The sequence below is a fragment of the Oryzias latipes genome, chromosome 14 (assembly GCF_053564925.1).
Source record: "Oryzias latipes strain Hd-rR chromosome 14, Olatipes_Hd-rR_3.1".
In the NCBI taxonomy this organism is placed as follows: Eukaryota; Metazoa; Chordata; class Actinopteri; order Beloniformes; family Adrianichthyidae; genus Oryzias; species Oryzias latipes.
This window is the reverse complement of record NC_136250.1, coordinates 25,347,334-25,366,351: the sequence shown is the minus strand read 5'-3', so window position 1 is coordinate 25,366,351 and position 19,018 is coordinate 25,347,334. Positions and strand designations below refer to the sequence as shown.

The following is a 19,018-nucleotide window of genomic DNA, read 5'->3' as shown; positions in this document are numbered from 1 at the left end:
GAACCCAGACACCAGCTACAACGGTTAAGTGATGTACCGGCTGAAAATCTACTGGAAGCTGTGAATGAAGCATTGACGGCAAAGCCTACCACAACAATCACAGAAACCAATGAACTGCAGCAGTGATCCTTGATATGCTTGGCTACAGGAGCAACCACAGAAGAAAGCAATGCCCACCGTGGAAGCGCGTGGAAACGGTTTGAGGCCAAAATCAAGGCAGCTCGGCAGTGTTTCTTTTTTTATCCAAAGTGTGAATAACTTTGTCTGTAAGCATTTGCTTCATTTTTTCACCCCATAGTTCTCCAACTGCTCCAAAAAAAAAAAAACTACAGCATCTGGTCTTCTGGGACACATAAGTCAAGCAGAGCAATGTAAACATCAACATTAATTTATCAGTCTAAGTGAATTTCTATGGTGTTTGTGGTTCAGTTAGACGTATTCTGTATTTTTTATGAAGATAGAAATCAAATTGATTCCATTAGGATTATAGTGACTCATGAAGGAGAATGTTCTGTTTCATTGTTAGAAAGGACTCACACACACATTCATGTTGTTTTGTGTCTGCACTTAAATAGAGTTTTGCTTGGAAACCTGACTCTCAGCTGGCTTGTTATCCTCCCTGACAGCTGACTGTCACATCATCGGATTCACACCACACTGACCCACCTGCAGGCTATTCCCACTATGTAACTGGCCTCCAGTCTGTCATCACAAAGACACACATTTCTTTCTTTTCCACCTGATTGTGGAGGAGAGTTCAACGTTCAAAAAGGAAGTTGTCCTGTGGAGCTTCTTATGGATCAAATCTGCATCTTTTCTTGCTCTTTTTCCTGATCAGTGTTGATGTTTGACGAGGATTGTCTGCAGAGTTAGAGATGCAACCAAGCAGCCTTAAAATACGAGACTTTAGATGAAGCTGTTCAACTTAAACAATCCTATTCATTTTAACCAGATGGATGCTGGTTAGCTGCTTGGTTCTGCTCATCTGGGCTTTAGTTTGCATGGTTTATTTTGGATTTGTACTGTTTGTAACTAAAGTAACAAAGTAAAGTAACACTTAAACCTGAGTCATTTAGACTAATACAGTGATCCATACCTGGATAAGTTAAACGTTATCCTTAAAAGCTAACAAATCTGCTTTTGTTTTCAAATTTCTTTAAGCCAAAGTTGTGATGAGAACCTGTTTTTAATTTGTTCATGCCTGTTTAAATAAAGGTTTAATGAAAAAATGTAATGCTTAGAAGTAGGAGCCTTTGAATCATGATTCTAAATCTCATTAATATGCATGTCTGTTATCTTTACAATGATTTTTCTCAACTTTTTAAAGAAGGTTGTCCTCACAAAAAGGGATTAATTGTAATTTTCCAGGCTGACTCCAGAAACACTGAAACAGAAAAATCGGAGGGGCTGGACACATGTTCTTCCTTAAAACAAGTTTCTGTTTGGCAAAACTCCAACTTTAAAACCATTTCCAAAGAAAAAGTAGGAACTTCTTTGGTTTTCAGTTTAGGCTATTGAAGCTTTTTCACAGCACACAACCAAATGCTCCGAGTTGGGAGGAACAGTTTAAAAACCCTGACTGGTGGGAACATCAGGTGTGGCTTACGGGGTCCGAGAGGTGCAAGACACCTTTACATGTACGATACAACAACAACAAATCCCAGTACAAATGAACAAATACAAAATACAAACACAACAGCAAATCACGAAACACAACAGCAAAGTAAAGTTAAGGTAAGCAGCTGGTCGGCAAAACACGACAGCAGAAGACTTGACTTGAGACTTGAATGAGCGAGCAGCTGCTAAAGGAAAAGGAATGCTACTCGATGTGACACAAGAACCTAAACATTGTTGTAATTTTTATTGTAGTAACACAATTGAAAAAATGCTTTTGGACTGTTTCATGTATTTAAAATGTCCACATAAAGAAAACAGTAATAAATAACTTTTAAAAAATCAAACACGATTGGTTTTACACTACGTCCCTTTCTGTTAGAAGCCGTGTCTCCACTTTCGTTGTCTTGTTTCTGGATTTGGTCATTTGTAACGGTATTGCTGTTTGGGATTCGGTATTCGTTCATTTGCACCTGGATTTGCTTTTGTGTTTCAGGAAAATTTGTTTTAAGGTTTTGGTGTTGTGTTTCATGATTGGCTGTAGTGTTTCAGCATTTGTACTGGGATTTGTTGTTGTTGTGTCTTAAATGTGAACGTGTTCTGCACCTCTCGGCCACCGTAGTAGCTGAATCTGCAGAAACACAGAGGCTTGTGCCTGCAGCTCAGAGGTGGCGTGGTCCCTGACCTTTGATAGTGAAGTCATGAAAATGTCTTGTAATGTTTCCACAGCCACAGGGCCTGCAGGGCTGAGAGAGAAGTTCAAAAGACTTCATTAAAGTGTAACCCTTAGGACTGAGCGGGGGGGGGGGGGGGGGGGTGCTTTACAGGTAGAAGCTTGAGGAAACGAGAACAAAGACAGATGGAAGCAAACTCTCTGAGGGCCCGACTCACGCTGAGAACATTCACTCCAACATATCCTCCTCTGGATCTTCTGCTCCTTTAATCTCCTTCATGCTGTTGCAGCCAATCGTTCAGCAGATTCCTGTTCCCACCGCTGTTTGCAAAAGATGAGGCTGTTTTTAGGAATTCACAGTCCAAATCGATCGTCCTCTTCAAGGCTGTTTCGAAGAAGGAACTGATCAATTCAACAGATGAGCACTGCTGTTAAAAAGGTCTGATCAAAACCTGTTTGCCTAATTAATAATGTTTTCATTTTTACTCATGAAATGCTGAGGAGCGCATGGCTGATGCCTTCACACAGATTCTGCCCGGCAACTGGACCACTGATGGCTTTTTAAAGCCTTTTAAAGCTTTTACATCCACTTCCATGGTTCAGCTTTATTCATGTTTTGCCCTTCTATGCATTTTCAGGCTTTCTTTTCAAACTTTTTCAGTCTTTTAACTTATAAAAAAAACAAAAATTTCTGCAGCAGAAAAATGAATTTCTGTTTTGTGGCAGTACCAGCAAATCTGTCCCCTGTAGGACTTTTCTAAAGCTGAACATCTCCAAACAAACTTATACTACTGAATGACATCAATTGGTGTCTACAGACATTTCGGGCTTATGTGGGAATTGTACGTTTTAGTGGATAAAAAAAACATTTTTGACTGGACTTTTTTTCCTCTGGTCGTCAGGAGGTTAAATAAATCCAATTTTATCTGAACAATCTGGAGCTTTCAGATTTCAGGCTTTATGTGGTCCAGCCCCATGAAGACACAAACCGTCCCTCAGGTCATCATGGGAGGAAGGCAAAAGGCAAGAAAAAGATGAAATAATGTCAAATCTTTGGGGTTTTAAATGTCGGAGTGACAGCAGCACGGATGTGAACCGACAGCTGCCTGCGGTGGAGCGGCGCCGGCGCTACACGACACCAGAATAAACCTCAAACATGTCATGGCAGCTCGGAGGAAATGAAGTCACTTTTCTGTGAGTTTGACAGAAGGCCAGAAACAGTAAAAGCAGAAACCAAATCTCATTCAAATTCTCTCTGGTTTCCTTCAACCAGCTTCCGAGCAGCTGCTCCGCTGCAGCGTGGTGGCCTGACGTGCTGCTGCACCTTCCTTTGAAATTACCTGACATGACGAAGGCGGGGGGGGGGTGAGCTGGAACAGCTGTCAGAGACATGGAGAACCGGTGCAGGCCTCATCCTTCCACCGCTTTGAGTGTCAGAAAGACTTTTCTCTCACACTGCAGTGCCATCATTCCAAGATAATTACACAAAACAAAATTCATGAACATTTACCAAAATCAGGATTTCAGGCACCAACTAAAAATGTTCTAAACACGCCTCTGTGCTCAGTGTTGTTGCTCCGAAGGCTCCTCAAGGTGGCGCTGTACCCCGACACTGAAGAAAACGACCACAAGTTTGTGGTGAGAAACAATGACACCAATTCTGAACCCACTTTGGGTTTTAGACTTCTGATCTTCAATAAAATTGTTGGTTTTAGCCTCTAAATATAAAATATATCTTTAAAAGTTTGAGGTTGGTGGCCATGTGGGGGCGCTGTTGTGTTCTTCTGGTGGTAGTGGGTGCTGTTGCTGAGTTACAGTCAAATATCCACGGCACTCTCTTTGCATTTGTGCGTTCGCCCCACCCAACCTCACTCAAAAACTCAGAAACTCCAGAAATGTGAACACACCTAGTACCTGTTGAAAAAGAAGGACACTCCCTCCAAAATAATAAATAAAATAAAGGATGACATCACAGCGGGGAGAACCGTCAAAAAAACCTATATGGAGCCAAAATCTCTTATGGATACAATATAGAAAAAGGAAAACTTCTCTTCAAGCGATCGTCACTAAATGTCACACACAGGCTGCCAGCTTAAGCCCACAACCAGAACTGCAGTTCTGTTGACCTTTGACCTCAGAAAGAGTGATCATCTTGAATTTTCCCAAAATGTCCTCTTTAGTACATTCAATAAATGTAGACTCCTCGTAATCGATCTATCACCTGCTGCCTCATGGAGTATCAGTAGGAAGGTAGTTGGGGAAAATGGCGTTGGCGTGGCGAGCTCGCAAAAGTGGGGTTTCCTTGTTGCTCGTACATTTTTTATTGGAAGATTGTGAAAATGTCATACGTGAATCTTTGGCTCAAGCTGAATGAAATAATATAACATACGATATGAACGTATTAGGAATGTGGGCGTGGTTTAAAGTACCCTTTATTGCCAAGGAAATCCAGAAAGTGTGCTTTTGCCAATTCTTCTAAAAATGACAAATTACTGCATCCATCTGTTCAACCCCCCCCGCCCCAGGGGACCAAAAAAGAAAATGGTTGCTAGGAGATAAAACCAACAGAAAAGCTGCCATTTTGAAACAAAAAACCGAGTTTTTCATGCATTTGTCCTGTGCAGCTCTGAGGCAGAGGCAAAGGGGGGAGGAAAAGGGCTTGAAGCAGTGAGGGTAGATAAAAAGGGGGGACCCGGCCGGGGCAGATAGTCCCTTCTGCATGGCCCGGACCCACAGAGGGTTTTGGATGTTTCCTGGATCATTCAGCGATCTCACTGATGTGATCATGTCTGTGAGTGAAACCGAGTCCTCTTATAGGACCAGAAGAATACAGACGTGTCCCGACACACAGAGATTCCTTCAGGTTGTCTGGTTCCCCGTTATTGGTCTCTAATAAGATAACGGGCCAGTTTGACTCAGTGGAACATCGTCTTGCTGCTCTGTCATTTGTTCCCCCGTGCAGCCAATCTGGAGGCTGCAGCAGCATCTCACGAGGAGGGAGCTCGTTTGGAGGATAAAAATGTCCAATTGTCATGCGGCTTTGAGAGCTTTAGTCCCTGAATTCAGTTGTAGCTGTAATAAAACCGTCTACCTGCAGGGGCGCTGCCGGGACCCCTGTGGCAACTTCTGCTCAGGCTGGTTTCCCGCTGACAGCTCCAGGCTCATGAGTTCTGTGAAATAACCCCCCCGATCATCCTCCACACACATGCAGTCATCCATGCCATTCTGGGGTGGGGGGCATTGTATTTGTTGAGTGGAGAATGAGTCACTGCTGTAAACATCGTTGTGAGACAGGAAGATCCAAGACAACAACAGCATGAACACAAGCGAAGGAGCCACCGGCAGCTTCTCTTCTGCCCTTTAGCCACTTATGCGCTCGCCACACACACATTTAACATGCACACGCTCACTGTGCACGCCACACACACACATTTAGCATGCACACGCTCACTGTGCACGCGCTCGCCACACATACATTTAACATGCACACCCTCACTGTGCACACTCTCGCTACACACACATTTAACATGCACACGCTCACTGTGCACGCGCTCTCCACACACACATTTAACATGCACACGCTCACTGTGCACGCGCTCACCACACACACATTTAGCATGCACACGCTCACTGTGCACGCGCTCACCACACACACATTTAACATGCACACGCTCACTGTGCACGCCACAAACACACACATTTAACATGCACACGCTCACTGTGCACACTCTCGCTACACACACATTTAACATGCACACGCTCACTGTGCATGCGCTCTCCACACACACATTTAACATGCACACGCTCACTGTGCACACTCTCCCCACACACACATTTAACATGCACATGCTCACTGTGCACACTCTCGCTACACACACACATTTAACATGCACACGCTCACTGTGCACACTCTCCCCACACATACATTTAACATGCACGCGCTCACTGTGCACACTCTCCCCACACACATTTAACATGCACACGCTCACTGTGCTCATGTCCATCATACACAGACTTACCGTGAACATTCTCACCACAAACACATGCAGCGTGCACACGTGCTCACCGTGCACAGACCTATTGCTAACACAATGCACAAACTTTTCTCGCTCATGCTCCCCCCCCGCTCACATACATTTATACAGACCTACAGCGCACACGTTCCCCGTGCTCAAGCTCGTCCTGCACAGATTCATCTTCCCGTGCACGCACTCACCATGCACACATTCTCCGTGCACAGACCTATTGTGCACATGCTCACCATGCACACGTCCCCCTTCATGAGTTCACAATGCACAGTGAGTTCATGCTGCATTTCCTACCACAATGACCCAAACACGCTGAACCCACGTGCACACTCACAAGCACACACTGGTCTCATTAGATAGAGAGAAAATCTGATTCAGCTGATCGCCTGTCCTTCTAACAGGATCTGAGCAGTTCTGTGCAGAAATGCGTCCATTTTTTAGAATCCTGCCTGCAAAAGGACTCTCAAGCATCAAACTTTACAGTCCAGAGCTAACAGATATCCAAACTGTGAGGACTGAAATCTCAGCATCACATCATTGAATGTTTCCTGCTTTCACTGATCCCCTAAATGCATCATATCTGAGATTAGATGTCACCCAAACGCATCGTCTGAGACATCAAACGATGAAAAACACCACAGAAGTGGGATGAAGACACTCACCACTGCTCGTGTGGCATCTCCACGCTGCTCCCGCTTTCTGAGCATCTCACTGAAATCTGACTGAGCTGCTGCCTCCACCCCCCACCCATGCCCCTCCCTGCTGCAGCGTCAGAGACCATCAGGATTAAAGCGCCGTAATCGCTCAGAGAGCGCGGCAGATGGAGGGAAAAACGGGAGGCTGACGCAGGACAGGAGGGAGAAGGACCAGATTGCACCTGCAGTTGATCCGGTCCAAGAGTTCACTGTGAGGAGGACCGAACCCAGAACCCCAACAGCGCATCTCAATAAATGCGTTCATCCTTGTCTCACTGCCAGCCGGCCTTCAGTCGCTGGAAACAGGCATGCATCCGTTTCCACAGATGTGATTCTGTAAATTCTGTCCCCCCCCCCAGAGGAGGTGGTGGGCCGCACTCATAGCCCCCTTCTGATGACCCCCCCCCCCCCTTATACAACCCCTGATGCTGAGCAGGTGGTAAAGGGACAAACCTGCATGAAGATCAGCTGCTCCTGAGCTGGCCTGACATTTCATCTTCCTCCATTCCTTCTCCCCGTGACCTGAAGCCACCACCTTCCCAAACGCAGGGGCCCGCAGCGGCCCCTCCATGCAGCCCCACGACCAAGAAACAACAGATCAGAGATTTCTGTTCAAAAGTAAAACAGTGTTTGGGCAGCAGAGCAGCTCACGTCAAGCTGGGCCTTTTCTGACGGATGGATGACAGAGTGTGAATCAGAGGAAAAACGCTGGAAGGGCCTGAGCTGAAGACGGCTGTGACCTTCCCCAGAGACACCAGCATGGATCCCAGCGCTGCTGTGGATCAAGACTCCACCAAACCCATGAACCCTGGTACTCTAACAGGAGAGTTTCCTTCACTGAATGTCAACACTTTGGAGGACAGAAGAGGAAAAGAACTAAGGAAACTAGAAAAGTCCTCAGGTGAGGCTGCGCACCATGCTTCCTAAAGAATTTTCTTTTGATATTTCATATCAATGAACAGCTAAATAATGTTTTTCATTTATTCTTATTCAAACATCCCAATTATTAGTGATATTTAATTTTTTTTCTTTACATACCTTTAGAGCAGCATGTGAAAAAGATCACCAAATAGAAAGACAGTCAGGTTTAGACAACTTTTGCAACATTTTTATTATCTTTTTGTCAGAATTTACCACAAGAAAAATGAGTGATTTGAAGGCATGCAGACGTATGAAAGCAAACATAAATGTTATATATAAACGCCGAACACATAAAATACACATAAATGTTAAGTCTTAATATTTGATCTAAGTCTAAATGTTAAATTTAACTGTTTGGAAAATATGCAAATATGACCACGCCCATCAAATAAGTGTTAAAATGTTAGCCACACCCACATCATGAGATGCACCGCCTTCAAGTAGATAAAAAGGACCATAATGGCAGGTGGATGAGCTGCACTGCAAGATATGCTTCTACTGATGCCATCCATCCATCCATCCATGCATCCATTGTCCTTGTCTTGGATCCAGTCAAGTCTGGTTTGAGGCAATTACAGATTAGCAAATTCAATGAACTTTTCAATTTCTTCTTTCAAGATAAATGATGAACCCCCCCCCCCCCCCCTTCATCACCTCAGAAGCATATTTAGAACAAAGGAGCAGAACCCATATATTTCCTTAAAAGAAAAGTGATCAGGTCTAAAATGGTGAAGGAACAAAAACTTCCTACAGTATTTCATCATTCTGATCAAACATGGATATGTTTAAAACTTTGCAATATTACCATTTAGTGCCATCAATTGCAAATGTACTTTCCCAAGAACATAATTTCCTGCACAACTGTACAAAGCCCTACAGTAACTTCTATTTTTCGTTTATTCCTTTTAAATGTAAATTTTTGTCAAAGGGCTTACAGTTGAAAATGAGGCCAGAGAGCTGAAATCGGATGCAAAGTGTGCCTGCCTTCTAACTGCGGTTCAATAAAGGAAACTGTCAAAGTCCTATCCATGCAAAAAACATGAGTCAAAAGAGAAAATGTTTGCCTTTATCGCCCCCTCAAGGACAAAAGCAGCTCTCGTTTATCAGCGTGTTGGAGTCTGATGTTGGTTACTCACCGAGCTCTGAGAAGGCTGACCGTAGACTTATCAATCCTGCAGAGACAGAGAGAGGGCGCGGCGTTGATAAATGCAAGAACATCACTGCAGATTTACAGCTGCATTCTCCATTAACCCGGGCGACACAGTAGGTGTGACTGAGGGAGGGTAATAAAACACCTTTTTATTCAAGAGCTGCAGCACCAAAGCGCTCATGCTCGCTTCTGCAGGAAGACAGAAACCTCAGAAAGCCACACAAAGCAGCTGACTCACTGTCTTTTACCTGGACATCCTCACAATCGATGAACACAAAAGCAAAGTATGATCAAAATAAACAGAATGATCTGAATAAACCCAAACTCAGGAAAGACAGGGATCGTTAGGAGTGACGAACAACAAATCCTACAAACGTCCAAACTGGCATGACTGCTTTCCACAAACCCTCAGACGCTGAGGGCCCCCACCCCACAGAGGTCCCACGGTTCTTTAGACCCCCCCCCCCATCAGGTTTGGTTGTTTTCATGCGCTCAGGAGAGAACAGAAGACCAGACCAGCAGGAACAATTATGCAGTTCCAACACCTGCCCATTTGGGGGGGGGCATTAGAAACAGACCACTATGTGGAAAATACTGACCCTTGTGCTATCTTGTGGGGTCCGGAGGCACGTTAATGTTGGGAGTGGGGTCATCTGGACCCCACAACACAGCACAAGGGCTAAGTGAGGTGTGTCTGTTAACCCTATACAGTTGCCAATACAACTTCTAAATCTGTGAAGCAAAACTAACACTAATATCACGACATCCACTGAGTTTTTAATAATATCCATAATTTTTTGTGAGTAGTGGGTTTTGGATCAAGCATCATATTGTTTTAATGAGGAGGAAACAGACTGTTTTTTAACGCATCAATAGATGAAAATTCAACTTGAAGCAAATGATGACATTTAGATCCAGGGACGCATTTGTAAACAGGTCGGTCTGATGCTAAAGAGAAAATGCAGCGAGGGGAAAACATGCAGCAGAAGAGAAGAGAGGAAAGGAGGAAACATCGACATTCACCATAAAAGCCCTGATGGACGATGACGCTGAGAAAATCCAACCCCCCAGGTCATAAATAACACACTCAAAGAGATCACATGACAGCAGAAATGGCCGCCGGCCTGAAAACACAGCGTCATGTTTTCAGCTTCAGCAGAAAGGCTCTCAGCTCTCACAGGTTTGTGTGTCTTTACAGCAGATCCACCTGCAGCAGCCGCAACTAAACGTCTGTCAGCAGCAACACCGTCGGTCCAATCCTTCCAGAAAACTCTTCTTGTCAAGTCTCGTCAGTCTCATCTCATATCCTGAGTTGTGCACTTTTGGTCCATGTCTGTCACCCTTGTTGTCTCATGTTGCACTTCCTGTTCTGATTTGAAACACTAACTCTCCTCTCGTTTCAGGCCTTGTTACTTCCTGCCCTTGTCTGTTCTCTACAGGTGTGACTGTTTAATCTTCGCTGATTGTTTCCACCTGCGTTTCCCTTCCTCATGCCTTAAATAGTCTGAGTCTCCCTTTGTCCTGTGCCAGTTAGTTTGGGTGATTCATGTACTACAGCTATAGTGTCTTTCAGGGATTAAAACCTCTTAAACTCTGCATCTGAGTCCAGCTCTCTGTTCTGTCCTGACTTTTTTCTTTTTAATGTTGTTTGACAGTTTTCCTCCATCTTCATGGTCTGTTGGAGATCACACCCAAGAATCCTCGGTGTGATCCGATGATGGGGTTTTGACAGCATATCCAAAGATCGGTTGATCTCATTGGACCATCATGCAGACTACATTAACAGAGATTTTGCTGATAGTTGTGGTTTTGAATGCACCCATGGAGCACATGAAGTTTGAATTCTGATGTTTTCTGACAGTTGTAATGACATCATCTCAGACTTTAGCAGTGTCAAAACACCACCTAGATTTAATCAGCTGTAAACAGGCTGTCAGGCTTATCTCACCGTTGAAAACATGATTTTGTTATATTTGAGTCTTTTTTTTTTTTTTTAAACCATGGGGGCAGCTGTGGCTACATCACCAGCTTACCATCACCAAGTATGAGTGGAGAGTGAATAATGCACACGTCTGGAAAATCACAGAAATATCCAGTCCATTATTATTATCAATAAGTGAGTCAATAACAACCAAGACTATCACAATCCTGCAAGAAGAATTTGTGTTCACATGCAGACTCTCTAATGAAAATGGTGTCTCTGGTGTGTTTAACACGTTCCTGTTGAATTTTTCTGATAATGAAGGACATTTAAAAAAGAAATGTCAGATTTAAATAGCATTTCTGCGCATTTTTTTATATTAAAATTGTTGTGACTTAGGACCAGATGAAAAAATGCAGGTGGTAGAAGCTTGTAGGAGTTGATGTAGAAGCTACAATGTCAAGCCACAAGCTCCGCTCCATTCTGATGCAACCACCTGCAGACAAATAGATCCGCGTTCCTCTTTTTTTTCCTCGTCTGAGCGGGAATCTGGATCAGAACTGTACGGCTGGATGGCTCGAATATTGCTCGCCATTTTTGTTGCGATGCTAACGTTAGGTCGGGGGTGTGAGAGGCTGTAAGCTAGTAGGAAAGCTGATAAACAGAGAGCTCTCAGCAACGGGGACAGGAAGAGGGGGACAGGATTGCTTCGCTACAATAGTCCTGCCCACAATTTAGAGGTGAATTTCTAATGAACTCCTGCTGCTCTGCAGAAACCATGTCCTGGAAAACGACACAGGTTTTTAGATTTGGGCTAAAAACAGCATAATTACAATAAAAAAAACACCACTGGGAACACTTTGAAAATAGATCATAAGATGATCGGAGTGTAACTTTATGGGTTATTTTAGTTAGTGTGCAATAAAAGTTTCTGTTTACAGAGGAAAGATGACATCGTTGTTGATCACTCTGATCAGAAATATTTTCTGTGCTTTATCGTTGTGGACGATGTCAGGTTGGGGGCTTCTGAGGTCCAGCTCTGAAGAGGCTGGAGCCGTTCTGGAAATGGATCACTTTAAGATGGGACTGAAACTGCTTCCGTGGCAGAAAGTGCCGCTCCAGCCGCCATCTCGCCGTGCCCTCTGGGTCAGTGCACGGCCCGTGAATGGAAACTGCTAATAAGATGTGGTGGGGTGGGGGTTAATAAGTCATTGCTTCAGCAGCACGGCCCCCCGGATCCAATGGAAAATGGAGCTTCACATCAGCTGACTGAAGATCTTATTTATGTTTTCCTTTCAAAGGAGCAGCTAAAGGAGGACTGAGATTTAACAAGTGGAGGGATTAATCCAAACTGCCCCCCCCCCCCCACACACACCCGAGTTGCTCCTGCATTTTTAAATCTGCAGCTCTATCAGTCGACTCTGTCTGAGCGTGGAGGAAACGCCGGGAAGCAGCACGAGGGAGGAGATGAGGAGGAGCTGAAGCTCTTTCTCCTCCAGGCTCATGTCAACGACAAGAAAAACTCGGATTCAACCTGAAGCAGAAGACAGGAAGGAAACAGGCAGCCAATATGGATTTACAGGTTTAGTGTAAGAAAATGCGAGAAACAGGCAGTGAAAATGGGATGTGAGGACAAAACGACAAAATAATCGAAAGAGCCTGGAACAACAATGGGAGCAGAAGGAAGGAAGAAACAGGGAGGAAGAAGGAGTTCATTCAGGGGAGGAGAAAGGGAGGTCACTTGAGGATACAGTAGACCAGAAAAGCCAGGCTGACTGAAGGCCCTACACCCCAACCCCCAAGGTTTCTCCATTTGACATCCAGCAGAAAGTAGTGATCAAAGGGATCCAGACAGAACCTCGTGAACCAGGTCCACCTCTCCAAAACCTGGGATCAATAAACAAAGTAGAACCACAGAAATGATTCATCACTTTAACTTCCACTCCGATCATCTTTTGATCTATTTTCAAAGTGGTCCTGGTCGTCCTTTAACCCTTGTGCTGTCTTAGATGACCCCACCCTTACTTTGACGTGTTCTCCCTACCATGACAAAGGTGGATAAAGGTGGAAAGATTTCATGTAATCCATGGACACCAGTGAAGATCACAAATCATTAAAGAACAAAGGTTCAGAGCACTGTCTAGTGGGTCTAGATGACCCAACTCCCAATGTTAAAGTGCCTAGGATAGCACAAAGGTTAATGAGGATTCTGACACTTTTTGCCAAAATGTAAAATAAAAACAAAAAAGTGTGGTTTTCCAGAACATAGCTTCTGCAGAGCGGCGGGAGTTCATTAGAAATTCACCTCTGAGTTTGTAAGCGGGACTGTTGGCTCAGAACAAGCCTCCCTCCCATTCCCATCATCCATCTGTCTACACTCTACTGATAGCTTACAGCCCCTTACATCCACTTGCTAACTTTACCGATGCAACAACACTAGTGAGCAATATTGGACCCATCCAGTCGTACAGTTTAGATCCAGATTCCAGCTCAGACAAGGAAAACAAAGACGTTCATGGATCTATTTGTCTGACAGTGGATGAATCAGAATGGAGAGGAGCAGGAAGACTGTAGCCCGCTGATTGTAGTTTGTACGTCACAACTACAAACTCCTTCAAATCGCCTTTTTTCATCTGCGTATGCAGTTTTTTTCTTCATAAATATCCTCCATCGTGAGAAAAATACTACAAGGACATGTTCAAAACACCATTTTCATCAGAGCGGGTCCTGAAATTATTGCTGTGCGGTTAGAATAGTCCTCCTGGTGGTACCAGTGTAAAAGTTTGTGATGGAGGAGGAAGTTCCTCCCCTGATTGAAGGTTAAAAACGCCAAAGACAAATCCGGATTCTTTCTGCTGAATCACCTGCATTCATGAGAGGAAGCAGACAGGAAGTGTCTAGAGGACAGAGTTCTAACAGCCTGGAAATTCAGAAAGCCGAGAGGTTCAGCGCACTCTTTCAGCCGTCTTCAGCTTCTTCCCTCTTAGCCTCACATCTCCTCAGAACTGGACTCCTTTGTCACTGTTTCCTCTTCTGCTCAGGAGAACAGCATTTCCTGAGAATGTGCATTTAGTTCAGCCGGCTGAGTCTTGAAGCACCACAAGAGGTTTGGCGGCTAAACTGTAAAAGCTGTCATGCAGTAAATGCTTAACAGTTATAGAACATCCTCTGATTGCGCTGAATCATTGTAAACAAGGATTTTACAATAAGGGATAAGACTAGATTAAAGCTAAATATGCTGTTTTAAACATATAGGACACGTTATTTAAAATGCTTAAAAATGAAGGAACATAAACTTCATTTGTTTAGCTGGTGTAAACAAACACCAGGAGGTGGTAAACGACAGCTGTAGTGAGTAAAAGAGCTGGATTTCTGCTGGAGTATTTCAAGTTTACCAGTAAATGATCACTGAAGTTTTGAAAATGATCAGACAGTGTTTTTATGGTTGGTCTTCAGTAAAAATCAAGGGCCTGCTGGGGTTTGGCCGTGCTGCTCTGGACACTCCTCCCCACCTTGCCTCTGGTGGGAGGCGGGCGCCAGTGTTCGGCAGCGGAGCTGCCACCAGTGTGTGAATGTGTGTGTGAATGGGTCTGTGACTGTAAAGCGCTTTGGGCCTTGTAGGTAGAAAAGCACTATATAAGTATACGCCATTTACCATTTACTCCTGATCTGAAGAGCCAAGCCGAGTTTGGTCTGGTTGGAGAGGAGAGCACTGCTGTGACATAATGCAACAACATGGGGGCCCAGGTCTCAAGCTTGGGCAAATGCAGGGGGGTCAAGCTCCACCACCAGTACAAATTGCATGACTTGTTGATTCCTCGGGGGAGAAGCCAAATAAAAAGAAGAAAAAAAAACAAGCATAAAAGAGCTTTACAATCCAAAATCCAAAGCAACAAAGTGGTTCCTCCGGCTGAAGCTTTTCAGAGCAGATTGGTGGAAACGGCTGAAAGCATGACGGGGTTTAGGGGAAGGGGGGGAGGAGGTTCTGCAGGTTTCTAAGGGTGAATTCAAACTGTCGGTCCAGATCGAGTCATGAACCTTGCGCTTGTTTTCAGACTGCCGTCAAGCGGACATTTCTGTCAAACCAAAGCTTGTAAACAAAACCATGTGACTAGAGATCTCTTCACTCATTGATCAGGAATAATCAGGGTGGGGCAAAACAATAAGAGATAGAATGATGGAAGTCCTGCACTTTGCATTCTTGTCGGGATAGTTCACTTATTCAAACTTTATATTTCGCTGACCAATTTTGAACGCCTCCATCAACATCAGGCCCACTTTTTGCCGTGGTAAAGCAGAGGCAGGAGGAGCTGATAAATGTTTCCCATGCTTCCCTCCTACTCTGTTGACATCCCATAATGCCCGGCTACGGTGGCCGTTTGGTTCAGTTGTTCTGCTCCGAGCACAAAGTCTATTCAGACTGAGGAATCTCAGAGCGAACCGAAGCTCAGTCTGATTGGAAACGAACTGAGACCGACTCCAAAGATGGGTCACAGGGGGTTCCTGGTCCCGGACCAGAGTCAGCTTGGGTGGATTCAGACTGAAAGTTTGTTCTGGACTATAGAGGGAAACCAACTCTGGTTCACTCTAAGCGGACCAAATGTGTCCAGTCTGAATACGCCCTGATGTTCCACTGGAGGAGGATGTTCTGAAGGTGACGCATGCAAAGGGATGAAGAAGCAGAACCTGCAGAGGAACCGTCTGTGCTCCTGAAAGTTGTTCATTAACTGCAGCAGCTGAAACCTGTTCACTCATGAGCTGCTCATCAACGAAACCCTTCCTCCCAAAGGGTCTTTGTGGGTCCAGCTTAGATACACCGAGAGGGGGGGGGGGGGGGGGGGGGGGGGGGGGGGGGTCTGCAGCTGTGATGTCACTGTGATGTCACTCGGGGTCATCTCCGGATGGAAACGAACTCCAAAGTGTGAGGAGGAGACGAGGAGCAGGAAACAAATGCACTCACCAGCCGAAGCCCCCAAACGACACGCTCCTCTTCCTCCTCAGCATGCTTTCCTCCTCCTCCTCACGTGCTCCTCTTCTTTGTCTCCTTTTCTTCTCCTTGTGTGGGGATCCTCCTTCTCTTTGTACTTCTGCCTCCCTCCCGCTCTTCCTCGCAGTCACTCTACCTCCTCATCCTCCACCTATAAATACTCCCAGCCCTCCGTCTCCTCCCTCCATCTCCTCCGGCGTTAATGTTTCTCTCTTCTCTCCATCTCCCCCCTCACTTCACTGCACGCAGGGAGAGAGAGAGGGCGAGAGACTCAAGCGCACAGTGGAGGAGGAAGCATCCATAATGAATGGAGATGAATGGAAAGAGAGTTACGCAACAGAAGCTTCAGTCACAGACGCCGGAGTTGTGTTTAACAGACTTGAAGGGCTCCGAACACCAAACAGGCATTTTGATAGTTGAGGAAATGTCAGCCTCACACTTCCTTGGATGGAAAAACCTTCTGCTGTTTGGTCCTTTTGAAACTCCGAGACCTTTGTTCACACACACCGATTCCTTTAGCCGCTGGATCAGCTTGTGTGCATGTTTTCAGAGCAAAGTCGCCACGGCTTGTCACCTTTTGAACGGGGTCATTTGAGAAGTTTCTGTTATCATTAGGATTTTAAAAGGATAGAGAGAGTTTTTTGACACTAAATGGCTTCACCCAACCACAAACAAAGATTGTGTGTTAACATCCATTTTCTCTGAGAAATGACTAAGAAATCGTCATTTCTACCAGGGTATGTAAACCCCTGAGCTAAACTGCAATTTCCTCAATGACGCTGCTGCCGAGTTCACATTGGGATCTGCTTCTTATAAAGCCAGAATCAGGATCTTTGAACACCCGTGTTCATGTGGTATTTTTAGATGGTGGACATACAAAAAGGAAATTATGCCTAAAGATAGCTTTTCTGAGAATTTCTTTATTGAAATCTTTGTGAATCAGGAGGAGAAGAAAAAAATACAATTTGTAAAAAACTTATAGTAGTGATGTAGAAGCTACAAAGGGGGTGGGGGGTCACGACCTCCCTGGTCTGCTCCATTCTGATTCCTCCACTTACAGACAAATGGATTCATGAACGTCTTTGTTTTCCTCGTCTGAGCTGGAATCTGGATCTAAACTCTCTCCAATGTGGTCAGAAATTAAGCTTCCATCCTTCTTTTCAGGAAACAGAGCGTCTCCCTGTAGGAGCGCGTGAGTCCAATGGATGAGGTGGAGGTCCAGAGACTCCAGCTGGAGATCCTCTAGCGTCTTCAGGAGGGTGGGCTCCACATCCTCTGGGTGCTGCTGAGTGTTCCACAGCTTGAAGGTGATGAAGATGTCCTCTCGTCTGTACTGCTGGATGTTAGATTGAGGGGCTGTAAGCCAGCGGTAAATAGATGGGTGACAGCAAATGGGGGTGGGGTTGTTCTGTGCCAAGAACCCTGCCCAGAACCGAGGTGAATTTCTAATGAACTATTGTTGCTCTGCAGAAACTATGTCCTAGAAAACGATTTTTTTTTTTTTTTTTTTTTACATTTTGGCTAAAAATGTCACAAAAAAAATTAAACGTCCGCTGAGAAAGTTGTTAGAACAGATCAGAAGATGACTGGAGTGGGACTTTAGTTTGGGCCTTCATGACTCACGTAAACGGGTCCGCAAAGTAAAAGTGTGTTTAAAAAAAAGGCTTTCCAGATGACCAGTACTTAGCTGATCTTCATGCATCTCTCACTAAGTTTCTGCTAAAGTATAAGCTGCACCTGAATCCAGCTGAAGGGTCAGGTTAATGTGTGACTTTAGATGGAACATTGCTGTTAACAAGACACAACCTGATCCAAAGGATGAGCTCAGTCAGATTCAGTGGAAAATGAAAAGTTCACTGATTGTTCAACACGATTGGAAGGATCGTGCTTTAGTGACTGCAGGAGTGTGAGTCTGTGAGAATGCAGTGTGTGAATACATTTCCATCACATTAGCACAGCCAAGATAAAAGAAACCGGATTTACAACGGCTACTGTCGCTTTCGCACACTGACAATGAGTCCTGACTCTTGAGTCCGTCTGTCTGAATCCGCTGATCCGGATCCAGTTGAAGCGGTTTGAACACAGTTGGTCTGACCAAGGCTTCTGCAGAAGGCCAGTTGGCCAACCATTAGAGAAAGAACACAAACACTTTGGGTTATACTGACACACATGTAAACAAAATCTAAATGTTAGCTTGTGGCTCTCCCTGGGACTTTTGTAACGTTTAGTTATTTTGTGTCTTCCAATGTCGATAAAACTTTTTTTTCCCACCTGTTTTATTTCTGTCTTTGTATAAAGTGACACATTACAGTTTTATTGGAGTGATTAGGAAGAAAGACAGGAAGCAAGGTAAAGGAAAGTTTGTATGGGGAAGTAAATTGTTTTAAATTACAGCCTTTTATTCCAATAGGATTTTCTTTTCTATTTGTTGTAAAGACCGATAATCTAAACGGGACTATATATCTGCGCTGAAGAATACACCGCCCTCGGCTCCATCCACTTGAAATGTTGAAATGTTTTTTTGTCTATATTTGTGATGCTACATGACTGTAGCATCACAATGCCTTCACATTGTGCCTGTGGGACCATGGTTTGATGTCTAGCATGGGGTCAGGGGTTTTACTTTCCACATTTAGAGACAATGCACTCCTTAAGTTATGTGTGAAATGAGCTGAAATACACAACAGTTATTACATAATATCTTGGTGGAACCTGGGTGTAATACATTATATATTTTATATTGTGATATAATGTTACACATAACAGTAAACCATTGATCAATAAATGACACGTACATTTCACAAGTTAAGCTTTATTTCCAAGAGACAACTGATGTCACAGTCAGCAGCTTAGTTCAGTCTGTCTTTTATTTTCCTGTATCCAGGAAAAAAAACTCTTAAAACACGATTATACATATCCTAAAGGTGGTTGGTTGCATTTATTTACATGCGATAAAACACAAGAACCGATAGAAATTCACGCTGGCCGCTCGTAATACATGCAGCCAAGATGCACATTGCTCCATTGCC

The 19,018-nt window shown here is 44.4% G+C and overlaps 1 protein-coding gene and 1 long non-coding RNA gene across 20 annotated transcripts in view; one reads left to right on the top strand and one right to left on the bottom strand.

The window, feature by feature from the left end:
* The window catches only part of LOC101163992 (rap1 GTPase-activating protein 2), a 45,277-nt gene extending 29,062 nt beyond the window's left edge, over positions 1 to 16,215 (bottom strand). For 2 of the 19 annotated variants that reach the window (XM_078931161.1, XM_078931163.1), the window contains exons 1-2: positions 15,963 to 16,214; positions 9,068 to 9,103 (exon numbers count right to left, since the gene is read on the bottom strand). In XM_078931161.1, coding sequence (XP_078787287.1) covers positions 9,068 to 9,103; positions 15,963 to 16,006 — 80 coding nt within the window. In that variant the 5' untranslated portion in view covers positions 16,007 to 16,214. Of the gene's footprint in view, positions 1 to 2,505; positions 2,673 to 5,378; positions 5,627 to 6,977; positions 7,126 to 9,067; positions 9,104 to 10,104; positions 10,481 to 15,962 lie in introns of those variants that run through there. The other 17 variants (XM_078931160.1, XM_078931162.1, XM_078931165.1 and 14 more) reach the window with 14 other exon arrangements.
* On the top strand, positions 9,936 to 12,921 carry LOC144983797 (uncharacterized). The gene is made up of 2 exons (XR_013647610.1): positions 9,936 to 10,261; positions 12,018 to 12,921. It is a non-coding gene; the product is annotated as an uncharacterized LOC144983797 (long non-coding RNA).
* Positions 16,216 to 19,018: the final 2,803 nt, after the last annotated feature.